At 41.8% G+C, this 20,860-nt stretch overlaps 1 protein-coding gene across 5 annotated transcripts in view; it reads right to left on the bottom strand.

The window, feature by feature from the left end:
* MDM1 (Mdm1 nuclear protein) overlaps positions 1-20,270 on the bottom strand; it is a 66,552-nt gene extending 46,282 nt beyond the window's left edge. For 2 of the 5 annotated variants that reach the window (XM_044280457.1, XM_044280460.1), the window contains exons 1-2: positions 4,482-4,618; positions 2,440-2,536 (exon numbers count right to left, since the gene is read on the bottom strand). In XM_044280457.1, the coding sequence (XP_044136392.1) occupies positions 2,440-2,536; positions 4,482-4,499 (115 nt within the window). In that variant the 5' untranslated portion in view covers positions 4,500-4,618. Of the gene's footprint in view, positions 1-2,439; positions 2,537-4,351; positions 4,388-4,481; positions 4,619-19,896 lie in introns of those variants that run through there. The other 3 variants (XM_044280461.1, XM_044280459.1, XM_044280458.1) reach the window with 3 other exon arrangements.
* Between the last annotated feature and the right edge of the window lie 590 nt (positions 20,271-20,860).

Genomic DNA, 20,860 nt, shown 5'->3' with positions numbered 1-20,860 from the left:
TGCTGTGTGCGATGGCGGCGGCTCAATTACTGAGCCGCCGCCATCAGCAGAGAGTGTCAGCTCTATGCTGACACTCTCCTGTAACCCCTATAGATGCCGCGGTTGCGGCATCCATGGGGTTAACAGAGGGAGGGAGCTCCCTCTCTCCACCATCGGGCCTGCAGCGCTGTGATTGCAGCACCCGATGGTTGCCATGGCAACCGGACGCTTTGCAAAAGCGTCTGGTTGCCATGGCAAAGGCGTCCAGTGCTGCCACCTACAGGCAATCTGGAAGTACTATACTTTGCAATGCAAGAGCATTGCAAAGTATAGTACAACTATCAGCCCCACTGGATCTTCAAGATCCAAGAGGGAACTGATAAAAAAAAAAAGTGAAAATAATAAAAGTAAAAATAAATAAATAAATAAAAATGTAAATTAGAAAAAAGAAATTGCCTTTTCCTATAAAAAAATGAAAAAATAAAATAAAATACACATATTAGGTGTCGCCGCGTCCGTAACGACCATCTCTATAAATATATCACATGATAGACCCCGTCCGATAAACACCATAAAATTAAAATTAAAAAAACTGTGCCAAAAAAGCTATATTTGTCACCTTACATCACAAAAAGTGCAACAGCAAGCGATCAAAAAGGCGTATGACCCCCAAAATAGTACCAATCAAACCGTCACCTCGTCCCGCAAAAAATGATACCCTATTTAAGACAATCGCCCAAAAAATAAAAAAGCTATGGCTCTCAGACTATAGAGACACTAAAACATCATTTTTTGGGTTTCAAAAATGCTATTATCGTGTAAAACTTAAATAAATAAGAAAAAGTATACATATTAGGTATTGCCACGTCCGTAACGATCTTCTCTATAAAACTATCACATGACCTAACTCCTCAGATGAACGCTGTAAAAATAAATAAATGAAAACTGTTCCAAAACTGCCAATTTTTGGGTCACCTTGCCACATAAAGTGTAATAATGAATGATCAAAAAATCCTATGTACCCAAAAATGGTACCAATAAAAACCTCAACACTTTCTGCAAAAAACGAGCCCCTGCACAAGACGATCGGCACAAAAATAAAAAACATATGGCGTTCAGAAAACCAATCCAGCACAATTTACCTTCCAAAAACCATATGGCATTCCTTTCCTTCTGCGCCTGCCGTGTGCCCGTACAGCAGTTTACGACCACATGTGGGGTGTTTATGTAAACCGCGGAATCAGGGTAATAAATTATGAGTTTTGTTTGGCTGTTAACTCTCAATGTGTTAAAGAAAAAATATATATAAAATGGAAAATCTGCCAAAAATTTGAAATTTTGAAATTTCATCTCCATTTTCCTTTAATTCTTGTGGAACGCCTAAAGGGTTAACAAAGTTTTTAAAATCAGTTTTGAGTAACTTTAGGGGTGTAGTTTCTACAATGGGGTCATTTATGGGGGTTTCCACTATGTAAGCCCCACAAAGTGACTTCAGACCTGAACTGGTCCTTTAAAAAGTGGGTTTTGGAAATTTTCATAAAAATTATAAGAATTGCTTCTAAACTTCTAAGCCTTCTAACGTCCTAAAAAAATAAAATGACATTTCCAAAATGATGCCAACATAAAATAGACATATGGGGAATGTTAAGTAATAAATATTTTATTAGGTATCACTTTCTGTTTTAGAAGCAGAGAAGTTGAAATTTGGAAAATTGTGAATTTTTCCACATTTTTGGTAAATTTGGGATTTTTTCCTAAATAAAGGTGAAATTTATTGACTCAAATATATGACTATCATGAAGTACAATGTGTCACGAGAAAACAATCTCAGAATGGCATGGATAAGTAAAAGTGTTCCAAAGCTATTACCACATAAAGTGACGCATGTCAGATTTGAAAATTTTGACCTGGACATTGGGGCATCAATGACCCTTGGTCATGAAAGGGTTAACAATTGTCCCCTAGACAAAAAGAGCCATTATAATGAAAAGTGTTTGGGAATATATTTATAATAAATTAATATTAAAGTATTTTAATTTTCTTAATTCCAGAGGAACCCCTTTAATGTTGATAAAGGGAGTCTGTCGCTGATATATCACTTTATAGCACAGTTGCCCAACATAAAAATAATACCTTTTTTGTGTCTGTCCCACGTCCAGAAGCTAAATAAAAACACTTTATAAAGATAAGCAAATGAGGTCCCACAAGTGCCCAAAGACTGTGTTATGACCGCAAGTGCCCAGGGGAGGCGTTATGACCGCAAGTGCCCGGGCCCCTCTTCAATGTGCCCACATAATCGCTCCCCTTGCAGTCTTCTGACCCACCCTCCTCCTCTGGCTTGGGGATTTCTCGGGAGCCCCGGTGACCACCAGGCCCGCACATGCGCACTGCTTTGCCAAGTATAGGCAGAGGCACCGATATTAACATTTGGGAGGCTGTTCACTGACTACAGTTTCTCACCAAGATCAGCAGAAGGAAGGCCGGCCCATGTAGACATCGGCAACTGATCTGCATCATAGGATCTCCACTTGAAATTCCTGTCATATTCTGATAAACTCTACATTACAAAAAAAAAAGAAAAATAAGGTTATTAATGAAAGTAAGATCCACTGGTCACATTTAAAAAAAACTGAGCATCCAAATCGGTACAGTTCACTTTTAACCTGCGATATGTTAGGATATGTTCACTAGGGATATGAGAAATGGGAGTCAGGTACTCCATTCTCAGGGATGCTCAACCTGCGGCCCTCCAGCCGTTGCAAAACTACAGCTCCCGGCATGCTCTTATAGCTGTAGGCTGTCCAGGCATGCTGGGAGTTGTAGTTTTTCAAGAGCTGGAGGCTGCAGGCCTAATGGATGTAGATCCCAGAAGTCAGCCATCAACTGTTACCCATAGAAAGTGTCGGCAGATAAGAACCATTTGGCCCATCTAGTCTGCCCAATATACTGAATACTATGAATAGCCCCTGGCCCTATCTTATATGAAGGATGGTCTTATGCCTATCCCAGTATATTTTTTTTTTAAAGAGGACCTGTCACATCTCCTGACATTCCTGTGTAAATAGCTGCATGCATTCCCCATGTAATAACAATTCTGGAGCCTCTATTCTTATGGCTCTATGTTGTGCCGTTCCTTTATTATTTCTACTAGAAGTTATGAATGAATTGCCAGCAGTCTGCAGTAAGGGTACTAAACAGTTGGTGGTGTTCCTGCACAGTCTGACACTGGCAGCACTAACTGGATATTATTAAACGGTGCAGGGACACGCCCCAACTGGTAACACCGATCTGGACCTTCATAGCAGACTGATAACAATTCCTTCACAACTTCTAGCAGCAAAAATAAAGGACAGTCATAAGAATAGATGCTCCAGAATTGTTATTACATGGGGAATGGATGAAGTTACTACAATTAAGATGTTAGGAGAGGGGACAGGTCCTCTGTAAAGGGAACCTGTCACCATGAAAATGCAATGTAAGCTACAGGCAGCAGGTTATAGAGCGGGAGGAGCTGAACAGACTGGGATTCAGTAAAACTTATAATGTATACATTTCACTCTCCGCTCTTTCAGAGCTTAGGAGTCATGTGGGACGCCTCAACAATGACTGACAGGCTTTTCTCTGTGACTGTGAAAACAGTTACAGCTGTCAATCATTGATTAGGACCACCCACATGACTCCTAAGCTCAGAAGGAGAAGAGATTTAAATGACTAAACTACAAGTTTTGCTGAATCTTTTCCCATAAAACTATATATCAGTCTGCTCAGCTCCTCCTGCTCTATGACCTGCTGCAGGCAGATTGCATTGCATTTTGTGGCGACAGGTTCCCTTTAAACATGGGGGGCCTATGAATGACATATGGCACGCTGCGGGGCATACGTCAGAAATTGTATGTACAAGGCAAACCTAAATGCAAAATGTGCAGTGAGCAGAGCCTTGGACTGGCCTTACATTCTATGATTTTCCTTGATTTCCGACCACATGTAGCAATAATCAAGCAGTAATCACTATACATAAGTTTACCGGTAGAAGCAAAAAGTCACGCACCGATGGGGTGGTTCCAAAAACGTAATTGATTTACTTTACCCACGGAACAAGATCACAATTGTAATGCGATGTGGCTCAGCTCCTGCCACTGTCAGATGTGCAACCCCAGACCGGAAAAATTTCGGCGAGATTTTCCGTTTCTATGTAAGTTTACGCAAATCACTACCGCTATAATTGACATTAACATGACAAGTTAGAATAATTTGTGGTGATGCTGACGCCCCCCTCAGCCCCAATGATCAGGTAAGATTCTGCACTGGTAAGCAGAACAATCAGATTGCATGTCTGTACACTGTGGTCCTACTTTATATGGCAGGATCTTACAGCAGACATGCCTTTCTTCTTCCCACTACGTCCTGCAGTCAGTCACAAGGTGGACAAAGCTCACTACTGTCCAAATAAGACACAAATGAAACGATAGGCAATGCAGAGGTGGTGTCACACACAGCAGCACCTTGAATCTGACCGGCATCTTCCGTCCTTCGTACCCCCGGAGCTTCTTCACCGCTGGAGCTGCGGTCCTCGGTGTCAGTGAGCTGTAAACACTACCCGTTACCTAGGTAAAGCCCAGTCTGCGTCCAGCTGTCTCTGCGCCTGCGCAATGGTAACGGCTCTGGGGGCAGCGGCCAATCAGAATGCGTCTTCCGGCTTCCTCTCAGAGTCTGTTGTCGCTGCTCTCTGAGGGGATTAGTGTGTGGTGACTGAGGCGGGCTGTCCAGTCTCCTGCTGTAAATAATGGCTGGCACAACCCCGGGGACACGTGTAATCCTCTGTGGTGTAGTCTACCTCATTACTACTGAGAGAACTGTAGTGCACACCTGGTGTCTGTCTGAGAAGATAGTAACAGGAGACCTGTAGGCCATTACACATCTTTCCACAACCATGTAAAGCAGTTATTACATGGTACATGTCAGTGTCCCTGGCCATGTAGATGTGTATGCACGCAGATGTAGCAGAGCTACTTACAGCAAAATGGCTGACTTTGTTGCCAGGCTGTTCGCTGATAAATCTAATCTAAATTAGACTTGTCTCTTCCTTTTTTTCCCCCTGAAGACATTGAAATGAAACCTTCATCCTAAGCTGTTAGGGGACGTGTTTCCAGTAACAACTAACAGAATTGCAAATACAGCTCTAGCAAACCATGTCCATGATAGGACCCATGTCCACCAACCTTTGTCCTATCTTTTTGAATATGTATTTTGTATTTTATTTTAAGAAAACATCCAAACAGCTTTAACCATGAAGGTATTTCTTCAGCCCTGTTCCAGAAGATTAAATGTTCCAGAAGATTAAAACCAAAATCCTCATTAGGCCGCATTCAGGCCTCTTTCACACTACAGTTTTTTGCGTTCCGTATACGGTCCGTTTTTTGCGTTCCGTATACGGTCCGTATACGGAACCATTCATTTCAATGGTTCCGCAAAAAAACGGAATGTGTTCCGTATGCATTCCGTTTCCGTATTTCCGTTTTTCCGTTCCGTTGAAAAGATAGAACATGTCCTATATTTGGCCGAGAATCACAGTCCGTGGCTCCATTCAAGTCAATGGGGCCGCAAAAAAAACGGAACACATACGGAAATGCATCCGTATGTCTTCCGTATCCGTTCCGTTTTTTGCGGAACCATCAATTGAAAATGTTATGCCCAGCCCAATTTTTAATATGAAATTACTGTATACTGTATTTGCCATACGGAAAAACGGAACGGAACAACGGAACGGAAACGGAACCACAACGGAAGCAAAAAACGGAACAACGGATCCGTGAAAAACGGAACGCAAAACACTGAATGCAACATACTGTAGTGTGAAAGAGGCCTCACATCACCGCATCGTATTCCATTCTTCTGATCCGATGTAAAAAAGCAGATCTTTTATGTGGAGCATCTGTTGTGCTCATTTTGCATTTGTTTGTGTCAGATCCATAATTTTATTTTATTTTTTATATTTCTTTATTCAAAAATATAAAACAAACCAATATCATAGAAACATATATAAATAATTTATGACAGAAGAAAAAGCGAGGAAAAAAATAACGGGTTTCTGAAACTAGTTTCTTTAGGGCCGCTTCACACGAGCGGATGCCGTGCGTGGCATCCGCTCCGTGAAAGAGTGCCAAGACCCGCTGCAGACTGCAGAGGCACGGAGCAGTAACATGACTGTTAATGCTCCGTGCCTCTCTGTGATCTCTTTACTACGAAATCACAGTTGTCACTGTGATTTCGTAGTAAAGAGATCACAGAGAGGCACGGAGCATTAACAGTGATGTTAATGCTCCGTGCCTCTGCAGTCTGCAGCGGGTCTTGGCACTCTTTCACGGAGCGGATGCCACGCACGGCATCCGCTCGTGTGAAGCGGCCCTAAGTGCCATTTTTCTGCACTTTTCTTCACTCTTTGGTTTCTTTTCAAAAACACAGCATGTTGTAGCTCTTGAAATTTTTTCACGTGTTTTCACATAACCTCTATAGAGAAAAACACCATGACAGTGATAATACACAATGTCCCCTATGCAAGTTTTCTTGTGTAAAAAAGTGCCGAAAAGAAGAGGGTTGCATTGACAATCCAACACAATGGGCAGCACATTAAACACATTTTATAAGTGGTCAGAAACTTGTAAATAACTCAAGAAAGAATAAAGTTACGTTAAAACCAAGCACACCGTTGTTTTTCTTGTGAAATTCCCAATAAGTTTGATGTGTCACATGACCCTCTTCCTATTGAAAAAACAAAAGTTGGATTCTAAATGGCCGCCATGGTCACCACCCATCTTGAAAAGTTTCCCCCCTCACATATACTAATGTGCCACAAACAGGAAGTTATTATCACCAACCATTCCCATTTTATTAAGGTGTATCCATATAAATGGCCCACCCTGTAGTGGTTTCTACTCAGCCCTTTTCACTTTGGCCTCATACACACGACCGTTCAGTTTTTACCGGTCAGCAGATCCGCAAAAAACGGAAGCCGCCCGTGTGCCTTCCGCAATTTGCGGAACGGAACTGGCAGCCCATTGTAGAAATGCCTATTCTTGTCCGCAAAACGGACAATAGGACATTATATTTTTTGGGCGGGGCCACGGAAAGGAGCAACGGATGCGGACAGCACACGGAGTGCTGTCCGCATCTTTTGCGACCCTATTGAAGTGAATGGGTCCGCATCCAAGCACCAAAAACTGCGGCTCGGATGCGGACCAAAAAGACGGTCGTGTGCATGAGGACTTTCTCAGAGGTTTTATGACCAAATTGACTGACATGTACGTTGGCTATGAGCTGGACTAGATTTGAGTTTAGGAGCTAGAGGATACTCCTCATTCAAGACAAAGAGTTAAACTGCGGTCTTTGATAAATTTTCCCCATTATGTGCAACAACAAAAAAAAGCCAAAAAAGATAACCAGGTAACGTTAATCAGATAAGGATGGCTCTACTGAATATAAGGAAGTCTGGTTAGGTGCACAATCTGATGTAAACCCCCGTTTACCAGATAAAATGTATTGGATAATTAGATTGGACCTGGTTATCTTTTTTGGCTTTTTTTTTGCACATAATGGGGAAAATGTATCAAAGACCGGAGTTTAACTCCTTGTATTGAATGTTTTAAATATTGAGTATTGGCCAATACATATTGTGTTATTGTATGCATAGGAAATTTTAAATCAATAAATTTTAATACTGTTGCATCTGCGTGATCCCTGTATTTGTGAGTGCTAATCTAATTATCCAAAAAGGAAAACCAATCGCTTAGGCCTAATTTACACGAGCGATACAGATTATCTCAGGATCTTTTCAGGAAAAAAACAATGGTTTTGCACACTCAGTTTTTTCTGCAATTGCGTTCAGTGTTTCCACTTTTCCATCAGGATTGTGGATTGCATATGTTTTTCAGGCGGGTGAAGAAAAACTGAATTATAATAATCTACTAGCAACCATCAGTGAAAATTCATTGTATCCAGATGCCTTCCGCTTTTCACACAAGCCCCATTCACCTCTATGGGGCCAGGGCTGCGTGAAAAACACAATATAGAACATGCTGTGATTTTTCCTGAATGTAAAGATGATGCATGAAAAAGCGATGCTCATGTACACAGACCTATTGAAATGAATGAGTCAGGATTCAGCGCGGGTGCGATGCGTTCACTACACATACTACACTACCCACATCCTGACAGAAAACTCGCTCATGTGAAAGAGGCCTTATTCTGGCATTTTTGGTTTAAAACACCAGAGGATGCATAAAAATGTAGCGTGAACAGCTTATATAAACAGCTTACGCATTTCAACAGAGTTTTAATCATAGCATAACAATATTGAAACATATAAGTATCCCACTGTTTTATATCCCCTTAAAGACCAGGCCTATTTGTATTTTTACATTTTGGATTTTTCCTCCCCACATTCCAATAGCCATAACTATTTTATTTTTCTGTTCACATAGTTATGTGAGGGCATACTTTTTGCGGGACAAGAGGCATTTTTTAATGCCACCATTTAATTTGCCATGTCTTGTATTAGACAACGGGCAAAAAATTATTTGTGTGGCTAAATTTAAATAAAAAACTGAATTCTGCCAAGGTTTTGGGGGTTTTAACATCACAGCATTGACTATACACTAAAAATGACATGACGGCCTAATTCTGCCGCTCAATACGAATGCGGTGATACCAAACTGAAGTAGTTTTTTTTTGTTTAACTACTTAAAAAAAAAAAACTTTGGATACATTTTTATTGATACCATTTTTGTAGCATATACGACTTTTTGATCACCGTTGTTACATTTTTTGGGGGGACAAGATAACAGAAAACGGCAAATCACGTGTTTTTTATTTTTTTTCTGTTAAGGCACAGGAATAATTGTTTTATATATTAACTACCTCCCGACCGCCTAACGCAGGGATGCGTCCTGCGGACGACCAGGTTATTCCTCCGTCACGCATCTACGCGTCATCTCGCGAGAGCCGAGATTTTGCGTGAACGCGCAGCTGAGAAGTTGATCTACAGCCTGCCAGCAGCGATTATTCGCTGGCAGGCTGTAGATGCGATTTTTTTTAACCCCTAAAAGGTATATTAGACGCTGTTTTGTTAACAGTGTCTAATATACCTGCTACCTGGTCCTCTGGTGGTCCCTTTTGCTTGGATCGACCACCAGAGGACACAGGCAGCTCTGTAAGTAGCACCAATCACCAAACTACACTACACCCCCCCCTGTCACTTATTAACCCCTGATCACCCCATATAGACTCCCTGATCACCCCCCTGTCATTGATCACCCCCCTGTAAGGCTCCATTCAGACGTCCGTATGTGTTTTGCGGATCCGCAAAACACGGACACCGGCAATGTGCTTTCCGCATTTTGCGGATCCGCACATTGCAAGAACTATATAGAAAATGCCTTTTCTTGTCCGCAATTGCGGACAAGAATAGGACATGTTCTATAGGCTCTACAAAAAACTCAGTGTTCGCCCCATCAGGCCTGATCTTGTGCGCACACTTGCGTTCAGTCCGCCCCACCGCAGTGACATAATTTTTTTTTCTACTGATCACTGCAAAAACACCGTAAAATCGCTGTGGCGCTATAAAGATCACTTTTGAGGGGCAAGGGGAGTTCATAGAAGATTTTTTTTTTTTTTGGCACAAGTTAGCGGAAATCGTTTTTTTTTTTTCTTACAAAGTCTCATATTCCACTAACTTGTGACAAAAAATAAAATCTTACATAAACTCACCATACCCCTCACGGAATCCAAATGCGTAAAAATGCCCTGTGAAATCCTAAAGGTACTCATTGGAATTTGGGCCCCTTTGCGCATCTTGGCTGCAAAAAAGTGTCACACGTGGTATCGCCTTACTCAGGAGAAGTAGGGCAATGTGTTTTGGGGTGAATTTTTACATATACCCATACTGTGTGTGAGAAATATCTCTGTAAATTGACAACTTTGTATAAAAAAAATTAAAAAGTTGTCATTTACAGAGATATTTCTCACACCCAGCATGGGTATATGTAAAAATACACCCCAAAACACATTGCCCAACTTCTCCTGAGTACGGCGATACCACATGTGTGACACTTTTTTGCAGCCTAGGTGCGTAAAGGGGCCGAACGTCCAACGAGTACCTTTAGGCTTTACAGGGTTGCTCACAATTTAGCCCCGCCCAAAATGCCAGAACAGTAAACACACCCCACAAATGACCCCATTTTGGAAAGTAGACACCGAGGGGCATAGTGAGTCCGTGGGAGATTTTTATTTTTTTTTGCCAGAAGTTAGCAGAAATTGAAACTTTATTTATTTTTTTCCTCAGAAAGTGTCATTTTCCGCTAACTTGTGAAAAAAAATTAAATCATACATGAACTCACCATGCCCCTCCGCGAATACTTTGGGGTGTCTTCTTTCTAAAATGGGGTCATTTGGTGGGTATTTATACTATCCTGGCATTCTAGCACCTCAAGAAACATGACAGGTGCTCAAAAAGTCAGAGCTGCTTCAAAATGCGGAAATTCACATTTTTGTACCATAGTTTGTAAACGCTAGAACTTTTGCGCAAACCAATAAATATACACTTATTGGATTTTTTTTATCAAAGACATGTAGCACAATAAATTCTGACACAAACTTGTATAGAAATGTAATTATATTTGAACAATTTTAACAGAAAAAGTTAAAAATACACTTTTTTTTGAGAAAAATGCGGTCTATTTTGATTAATATCAGAAAGATGAAAAATGTCAGCAGCAATCAAATACAACCAAAAGAAAGCTGTATCTGTGAAAAGAAAAGGAGGTAAAATTCATTTGGGTGCCAAGTTGCATGACCGAGCAATAACGCTGGGTTCAGACCTGAGCGTACTGAACGTACGCTCTGTATGCGCGATTGTACGGGCGTTTGCAATCGCGCATACAGAGACAAGCGAACGCCCATTGTCGCGCGTTCCCGCTGAAGTCGGGAACGCGCGACAAGACGCCCCAAAGAAGCTCCTGTACTTCTTGGGGAGTCGGGCGTTTTACAGCGCTGTAAAACGCTCAGGTGAGAACCATTCCCATAGGGAATCATTGGTTCTTGCCTGTTGAGCGTTTTACAGCGCGTAGGAACGCGCTGTAAAACGCTCAGGTCTGAACCCAGCCTAAACCGTTAAAGTTGTGAAGTGCCGATTTGTAAAAAAGGGCCTGGTCACTAGGGGGGTATAAACCTGTGGTCCTTAAGTGGTTAATGGTTCAGACACTTTTGGACGCGGCAATACCCAATATGTTAATTTTTTTATTGTTTATATATTTTTATATGTAAATTTGGGAAAGGGGGTGTGATTTAAACTTTTAATATATTGGTGTTTTTTTTATATTTTTAAAACTTTTTTTCACTTAGACCATTAGACCCCTTAGGGGCCTAGTACAGTCGTGGCCAAAAGTTTTGTGAATTACATAAATATTGGAAATTGGAAAAGTTGCTGCTTAAGTTTTTATAATAGCAATTTGCATATACTCCAGAATGTTATGAAGGGAGATCAGATGCATTGCATAGTCCTTCTTTGCCATGAAAATTAACTTAATCCCCCAAAAAACTTTCCACTGCATTTCATTGCTGTCATTAAAGGACCTGCTGAGATCATTTCAGTAATCTTCTTGTTAACTCAGGTGAGGATGTTGACGAGCACAAGGCTGGAGATCATTATGTCAGGCTGATTGGGTTACAATGGCAGACTTGACCTGTTAAAAGGAGGGTGATGCTTGAAATCATTGTTCTTCCATTGTTAACCATGGTGACCTGCAAAGAAACGCATGCAGCCATCATTGCGTTGCATAAAAATGGCTTCACAGGCAAAGATATTGTGGCTACTAAGATTGCACCTCAATCAACAATTTATAGGATCATCAAGAACTTCAAGGAAAGAGGTTCAATTCTTAAGAAGGCTTCAGGGCGTCCAAGAAAGTCCAGCAAGCGCCATTATCGTCTCCTAAAGAGGATTCAGCTGCGGGATCGGAGTGCCACCAGTGCAGAGCTTGCTCAGGAATGGCAGCAGGCAGGTGTGAGCGCATCTGCACGCACAGTGAGGCGAAGACTTTTGGAAGATGGCCTGGTGTCAAGAAGGGCAGCAAAGAAGCCACTTCTCTCCAAAAAAAACATCAGGGACAGATTGATATTCTGCAGAAAATATGGTGAATGGACTGCTGAGGACTGGGGCATAGTCATATTCTCCGATGAAGCCTCTTTCCGATTGTTTGGGGCATCAGGAAAAAGGCTTGTCCGGAGAAGAAAAGGTGAGCGCTACCATCAGTCCTGTGTCATGCCAACAGTAAAGCATCCTGAGACCATTCATGTGTGGGGTTGCTTCTCATCCAAGGGAGTGGGCTCACTCACAATTTTGCCCCAAAACACAGCCATGAATAAAGAATGGTACCAAAACACCCTCCAACAGCAACTTCTCCCAACAATCCAACAACAGTTTGGTGAAGAACAATAGATTTTCCAGCACGATGAGCACCGTGCCATAAGGCAAAAGTGATAACTAAGTGGCTCGGGGACAAAAAATGTTGACATTTTTGGCCCATGGCCTGGAAACTCCCCAGATCTTAATCCCATTGAGAACTTGTGGTCAATCCTCAACAGGCGGGTGGACAAACAAAAACCCACTAATTCTGACAAACTCCAAGAAGTGATTATGAAAGAATGGGTTGCTATCAGTCAGGAATTGGCCCAGAAGTTGATTGAGAGCATGCCCAGTCGGATTGCAGAGGTCCTGAAAAAGAAGGGACTACACTGCAAATACTGACTCTTTGCATAAATGTCATGTAATTGTCGATAAAAGCCTTTGAAACGTATGAAGGGCGTGTAATTATATTTCACTACATCACAGAAACAACTGAAACTAAGATCTAAAAGCAGTTTAGCAGCAAACTGTGAAAACTAATATTTGTGTCATTCTCAAAACTTTTGGCCACGAATGTGCATGGGATCTTTTGATCCCCTCTCCTATTCACCCAAATAGATCTATATATTAAGGTGAATTGGATTTTTACACTCTCCATACTGAGCTATGCCTCTTGCATAGCTCAGTATGGAGATATCATGACAGGCCTGGATCACTTCAGCAGCGTCCAGGCTGCCATGGCAACCAATCAGAGCCCCGCAATTTCACTGCAGGGGCTCTGATCGGAGGGCAGAGGGAGCCGCACTCACAGCGTTGACCTTTAACCTGAGGGGTTAAATGACAGGGGCGGCGCGATCGCCGCTTCCTGTCAGTGTGGGCGGTTGCCGGCCGTATGATACAGCCAGCATCCGCCGTGTATGGAGCGGGCCCCGTACGGCGTTATGGGTTAAGTGGATATGGGTGTTTAAGGTTTTCATTTTGGCATTCGATTTTGTGCCAAGCTTAGACCATAGCACAGGATTATACGCTATTTTATACGCTAAAAAAGTGAATGATGTGATTTTTTTTTCTATCTAACCGGAGTCGATAGCAGACATCTAATTGTAAGGGTATGTCCATGCATGACTAAAATGCTGGAGATTTCCCTGCAGCAGAAAATCTGGAGCAATTTTTTTTTTTAAATGCTGCTGTTTTGTTCACTCTTTGTACTGCAAAGGGTGAAATACGCTATGAAACTGCACCACCGGTCAGTTCCCTCTACAGCACGTGAATGAGAATTGCTAAAAACTCTATTAGGGAAACTAATAACGTTGCACAATTGCTGCACGAAAATCCACAATGGCAAATCTGCAGCATTTCAGTCACTTGTGAACTTACCCGAACTGTACATGTCTTGGAAGAAATAGAAATCACAATCAGAAGTCAACAGAATGCAACTGTACTTTTTTGATGGATCCATGAAAAACTATACTTTGAAATTATTTTTTACACCTTAAAAATGGAAATCATTAAAACATGAGTGTCATACAAACAAAACACTCATTTATTGAGTAAATCCAACAAGAAGCAGAAAAGAACTAAAAAAAAACTACCACTGCCTCCTGTAATTACATATTATGAACTGCAGATGGCACACTATACCTACTGTATGAAAAGGTAAGGCTATGTTCACATCTCCGTTTGGAGATCGGCAGGCTGTTCTGGCGCAGAGCAGCCAGCTAGATCCTCTACTTCATCACCGGATCCTCATTGACTGCAATGGGGCCCGGCACTGATTCTGCCGATTTTCAGCATAAAAAACAGGTTTCAGCCAGACAAAAAAAGGTTGCATGCAATGTTTTTTTTTCTCTGGCCAATAGCCGGCATTAGCGTTGGATCAGGCTGCCAGGTCTCCGAAACAGACATGTGAACGCAACCTAAACAAACCTGGAAACAAAACTAGAGACAGAGTCCAAAGGTATCTATTATCAAGTATAATCCTTCTTAGTCTCATTAGTCGTAGGAATCAAATTGACAGTGCTCAGCAGGAAACAAACTTCTGTAGGAACTCACTGAATCAACAAATATTCCCTAATAGGTTGTATTAGCAACACAAAAAAAAATCCTTTGATGACCTATCTGCCGATCAACTGAGACCAACCAGATTCTTTTAAAGCTGTTGTCCCATGAAAAATATTCTACAGTTTTCAAACCAGCACCTGGATCTGAATACTTTTGTAATTGCATGTAATTAAAAATGTTGTATAGCCACTGAGTTATTCAATAAAATGTATCTGTATAGCGCCATCTGCTGTTTGTTTTTTTCTTATTTCTTTGACCTGCTCACTAAGATGGCTGCACATGCTCAGTTCCATCCTTCAACTGCCTCCTGAGCTGTGATAGGAAGAGCATGGACACGCCCCCTTATCACCAGCAGAAAAGACACTCCCCTTGAACTTTTAGTTTGATGTAGACCAATGAATGGGGATATCGCTGGATCCATGTGAGATACAGAGCTGGTTCTAGCTTTGTTAGAAAGAGAATATCATGTACTATATTCATTTTTTACTAAATCATGGGATAACCCCTTTAAGTGATGTTTCGGTCAGTTGCAGACCAAGCCAAATCTGAAGAAAGATATAAGCGATAAGTATATTGCCCATTCTAAGAATTATGAAATAGCCTAGAATTTGGTACAGTCACACAAAAGGATACAAGGAGGTGAAAATAGGGAAGACAGTAGAGAAAATGTCCAGAGCCTGGTCAAGAGCGCGGAATCACAAGGAAGTACCATAGTGAAGACTAAAAATGGACTAATATAATGCAAGTATATAGAAGTACAGTAATAAGGGGTTAACAAACCATCTCTCAATATGATAAATTAGGTCTAAGGGCCATGAAGGGTTAATTATTCACCAGCAAATATAAAAAAAATCTGATCGTAGAACATTTGTAGAAAGTATGTTGCTGAGGTTATAATGCGCTAAGAGATAGAAATAAGCCCTTGTACAAGAACAATACAAGTAATTGGCCTTAGATTACAGTGTCCATTCCCTATTGAGTCCCAACGGTTCCAGGGTCTGTAGAGTATAATTCCAAAAGGCTTCACGTTTCTTCAATAATGCCCTCCAATCACCACCCCTACGTGGCATTGGTGCTTGTTAAATAATTAAAATTTCAAATGAGTTATTCTGTGGCCACAGATGTTAAAGTGGTGCAGTAGCGGAATAGGAAGAAGATTTTTTTCCCGTCTGATGGTGGACATATGCTGACAGCTCCGATCCCTTATTTGCGTTGTTTCTACCACGTATCCTAGTCCACAGGGGCATTTTATCAGATATATGACATAATAATAAAAAGTATTTAATGGCATAATGCATGTCCGATCTGAGGTGAGTGACTGAGTCTCCTTTTATAATATATGAGCAGTGCTCACAATGCAAGTCCCTTTGCTGGAGGTAGTGAGAAAACTCTGTGTGCGTCTCGGCCTAAAATTGCCTATATCGGCTTTAACCAGAGAGTGCTTAAGATTCTTGACTTGTTTATAACATGACATAGGGAGGTTCCTGACCTCCTCGATTTGTGGATAAGCCTGATATTTACGTACAAAGGGAATGCGTTTATTAGTGGGTTTGTGGATGTCACTATCCTTACATCTCATTGGTTGTTCAAGTATATTTTCTGGGTAACTTTGTGCTTTGAATCGTTCCAGTATTTCATGTGTAATTGTAACACATGTTGCGGAGTCGAAGACAATACGCTCTACTCAATGTAGTTGTGATGTGGAAAGTGATTTTTTAACTGTGGGTGAATGGCAGCTGGAGAAATGTAGTAGGTTGTTTCTGTCAGTGGGTTTGCGATATAGGTCAATTGAGATAGTCCCCTCTTGGTCCTTAATGACCAATGTGTCAAGAAAATGAATGGAATCATTACTGTGGTGAATGGTTTATTGAAGCGCCGGGTATATACTGTTCAGGAAAGTGTGAAATTGTGTCAAGGAATTGGGAGGTCCACCCCATACTCAGAAAACGTCATCTATATATCTATGCCAGCTGATGGCATATTGTTGGAACAAAGGATTGGAATATACATACTCGTCTTCAAATATAGACATGCAGATGTTAGCATATGGGGGCACCATATTCAATTCCATAGAATTGATCTTAAAACTGGGCATGCAGCCTGGCCTTAAAGGGAGTCTGTCTGTCCTGAGGATAATTTATCAAAATCTGTGGCCTAGACAACCCCCTTAAGGGTACAGGCAGAATTTCCGCTGCTGATTTTGCTGCTTTTCCAATATTTTGTATGTTACATGTGGATTTGCAGCGCAAAAGTTTGTCTGAGGTGGAAATCCACTGTATAAATTTCAAATTCTCACTGTAGGTCAATTTCTGTTGCATATTTTTTGGAAAGTCTCACCTTCTTTGATTTTTTACTCACGATTCTGTAGCAGAAAATCCACAGCATACCTGCAGGGTCGGATTGGCCCACCAGAGGATTGGCCTGTGGGCCTGAGCTCTGATGCTGTAATGGACCGCTAATCCTATTTGGAGCTGACCACAGCTTTTAGTGGCAGATTAAAAACTGCACATTGGCACATTACTTTATAACTTGCTGGAAGGGAGCTCTGTGCAGGGACCCCACTTGTCAAGAAACTAGCTATTACATAAAAGGGGCTGCATACTTTTCTTGCAAAGGGACTCTTTATGGTCTATGTCTGTCTCTAAACCACATATCCTAATAAGGCCTCATTCACATTTCCATTTTTTTACTCATTTTCCACAGACAGCACACGTACCCATTGATTTTAATGTGTCTGTTCAACATTAGCATTTTTTTACTGACCATAGGTCAGTGAAAAAAATAATGGAGACATGGATTACCTTTGTCCGTGATGTGGACTAAACACACCCATTGAAGTCTATAGGTTCATGAAAATTCACTGACACAACACGGATGGCATCTGTTTTTTACTGACCACTGATAGGAGATACTCTGAAAATTAACACAGATCTTTCAAGGACATCTTCATGGATGAAGCAGGGACTGATTTTTTCGAGGACGTCAAACAGACACGGAAATGTGAACGAGGCCTAAATCTTATTGTTGATAAGTCCTTCATGTGTTATCATAACAGAAAATTACTTAAAGGGAACCTGTCACCTAAAAACGCCCCCAAACCACCAGCATTACCTTAAAGTAGCCAGCAGTATGTTTAGCCAGATGCACCAAAATCTTGAAAAACGAACTTTAATCCCCTGCATGCGCTATGTAACAGCAGAGTTTGAAGTCAAGGGGGCAGTGGCCTCCTCGCTTCAAGTCAGGATAACCACGCCCCCATTCCCTGCCCCTTCACCTCTGATTGACAGCCGTGCATGTGAACGTTCTGATGCGCACTCACACCCGGGAGCCTATGAAAGCTGCTGAAAACTACCTAACAGCGGTACACAGCAATGTGCAGGCACGTTAATAGAGACGTCAGGGCTCATGTGTGAGACTTCCGCCGGCTTTGCTGTACAGCTGACAACTATCAGTTGTCTGTCAATTAAAAGTGAAGGGGCGGGGAAAGGGGGTGTGGTTATCTTGACTTGAAGCGAGGAGGCCGCTGCCCCCTTGACTTCGAACTCTGCTGTTACATAGCGCGTGCAGAGGATTAAAGTTCGTTTTTCAAGATTTTGGTGCATCTGGCCGGAGGAAGAAAAGGATCTTTAGAAACATACTACTGGCTACTTTAAGGTAATGCTGGTGGTTTGGGAGGCGTTTATTAGGTGACAGATTCCCTTATAAAGTGAACATACACCTGTCCTATATGCATAAAGAGTGGGCCTTATTTCCTCTGGTGGGCCCAAGGAACTTCAGTCCAATACTGCATATCTGCCACATGTGAACATACCTTCAAACAAACATAATGAGACCACATTTTACCATCCATATTAAAGCCACAATAATCTAATACGTCAAATGTATCCATAGGGCTTCATTCAACCTTACAGAGGCCACAAAAGTGGTCCATAGGCCACTGTCAGGCTGGTATGCATCGGTATACCTTTTTCTTTAAAAGTATTGTCCAAGTTGAATTAAAACTCTACCAATAACAGAAAATGTGCTAAAATAACAAAAGTGATACCAGTTTTCTTCCCTGCCATTTCCTGTGCCATACTGCAGTCCTCAACGCCAGTGCTTGTTTTCCCGGGTGCAGAGGTGACATCCCATATATACCATGTCACCACTGTAGCTAATCAATGGTCTCAAGCAGTTATCTGTCATATACTGCTGAGGCCAGCGATTGCTTGCATGGTGATGTTTTGTGTACAGGACGTCACCGCTGCAGCCAGAGAGATGACATCATTGTTGCATGACCAGAGAGAGAAGCTGGAAGCTGCAGAGGAGTGACTATTGAAAACCTCATCCACATGTATTGTACTGTAAATTGCCCTGGATTTGCAATCCTTCACGTCTGGGCCTATCATTAGGCCTTATTTATATTTCTGTGTCCGTTTCATACCCATGAAAAAATCAGTCCGTGTTACATCTGTGAAAATGTCTGTAAAGTTTTTTTTAACCCCATACCTGTATGTCATCCATAATCCACGGGTGCTGGTCAGCTGAAAATTCAATTCCAGTTCAGTGGTATGTGACAAACGGACCATTGGTCTGTGATTTTCACGGACCATTGGACTTCAATGGGTGTGTTTGGTCCGCATCACGGACCAAAGCAGTGCATGTCTACGTGATTGACCTACAGTCAGTAAAAATACTGATGTGTGAACAGACATATTGAAATAAATAGGTTTGTGTGCAGTCCATGGAAATTGCGGACAGCGCACATCAATGAAAAACAGAAGTGTGAACAAGGCCTTTTAGTGAAGCCCTGTTTTTGGGACAGCCAGCAATGATTTTGTTTTCTAATATCATGAAAATAGTAGTTTTTCACAGACTTTATCTGATTACTGTTAAGTTTTAGCTTATGACTTACATTAATGCTACTTTGCCAAAAAGCCTAAATAAATCATATGAATGAGCATGTGCCAGCGTGAAGAACAAGGTCAAAAGTACAGATAACTGGAAATAAGCTGGTATTATACATCGATTTACAATACAGAAGCTTGTTAAAAATCAATTTATCTAGATTGTGATACGCTTTCAAAATACTTTCACCCAGACAGCTTGCAATCATTTCTCACTACTTTACAGGCAGCAAAAAAAAAGCATTACAAATATGAAGTATTGATATTCCATGGTGACATTACCAAATGTGAGCATGATAGGTTTAATATTAAATTCATTATTTTACTCTGAACTGAAATACTTTTGTCATTATTTTTTCAGATTTATTGTGAAGATATTCATTGTGTTTAAAATATATAGTATGAAATAAATGTCAGTACAGGGGGGCGTGGCCTGAACATGGAGCCGTGAACACGCATCTTTCAAAGCTCCTGGACCCTAGGCCCTTTCATCGGCTTTTAAAGGCAAAGGATCCGATTTCAGTAGTCCTGAAGAGGGTGATGAGACGCTCGGGCCGTCGCGGGTCCACATACCTGGCCTCAGAACCACACATTGCAAGGTATTTCTCTCACATGCCGGCTCTCTCGCCAGAATCCTCTCTGCGCAGCTGATCTCCCTGCCGCAGCTGACTCCGGCTGCTGGTGTGTCTGCAGTGGCCTCCACAACTACAGGCCACACTTATCTCCCCGGCAAGAAGGCGTAAGTACAGTCGGCCCTCCGGTACAAGATGGCGCCCGAGGGAGCGCAAGAGATGACTACCCCCGCCTCTCAGGTCTATAATAAAGACCTTACCAGGCCGGCTCCTCTACATATGTGTGGAGAAGTGGGGAACCGCACTCTCAAATGTTGATACTGGTGCCAATCAAGGGCTTATTAGGCCGTATCCAAATAATTAAATATTGAGGCACTCAGTCTGGAACTTATGCAAATAAAGTAAATTTTATTCTTTCATTTTCAAATGAAAGAATAAAATTTACTTTATTTGCATAAGTTCCAGACTGGGCTCCTCTACATATGGCCCCTATGCCTCCTGCTCCAGCCTCCGGAGACCCTCATTTGCAGCTTCTTAATAACACACCTGGGTCCACGGAACCAGATGGGACCTTTATACTTACCCCTGTGAGTGAAATGCCCTGTAGCGCCGCTTCTGGCCCTCAGACCTGCATGTTGCCGGCTTCGTCACATCTTTGCTGCCGACCTGAGACATTGGCACCACAACCTGGGGGTATCCAGCTTCCACTAGTAACTCAAACATGTACACCTCAGCTGCATGCCCAAGGCTACTTGCCTGCTATGTTTAGAGATGATCGGCCCTCTCAGAACCTGCAAGGAGATCTCCCCTCTACTCCGGCTATTTTCCATTTGTCAGCCATTTTAGATTCCTCAGAGACTCCATCCTCTGCCTCCTCTTCTAAGCGTCTGAAACTAAGAGATACAGTCCTGATTAAAAGTTTAAAACCACTTGAAAAATGGCAAAAAATCATATTTAGCATGGCT

This window comes from Bufo gargarizans, chromosome 2, assembly GCF_014858855.1.
Source record: "Bufo gargarizans isolate SCDJY-AF-19 chromosome 2, ASM1485885v1, whole genome shotgun sequence".
Classification (NCBI taxonomy): domain Eukaryota; kingdom Metazoa; phylum Chordata; class Amphibia; order Anura; family Bufonidae; genus Bufo; species Bufo gargarizans.
Note: the sequence above shows the minus strand (reverse complement) of the source record. Positions and strands in the feature narration are given on the sequence as shown.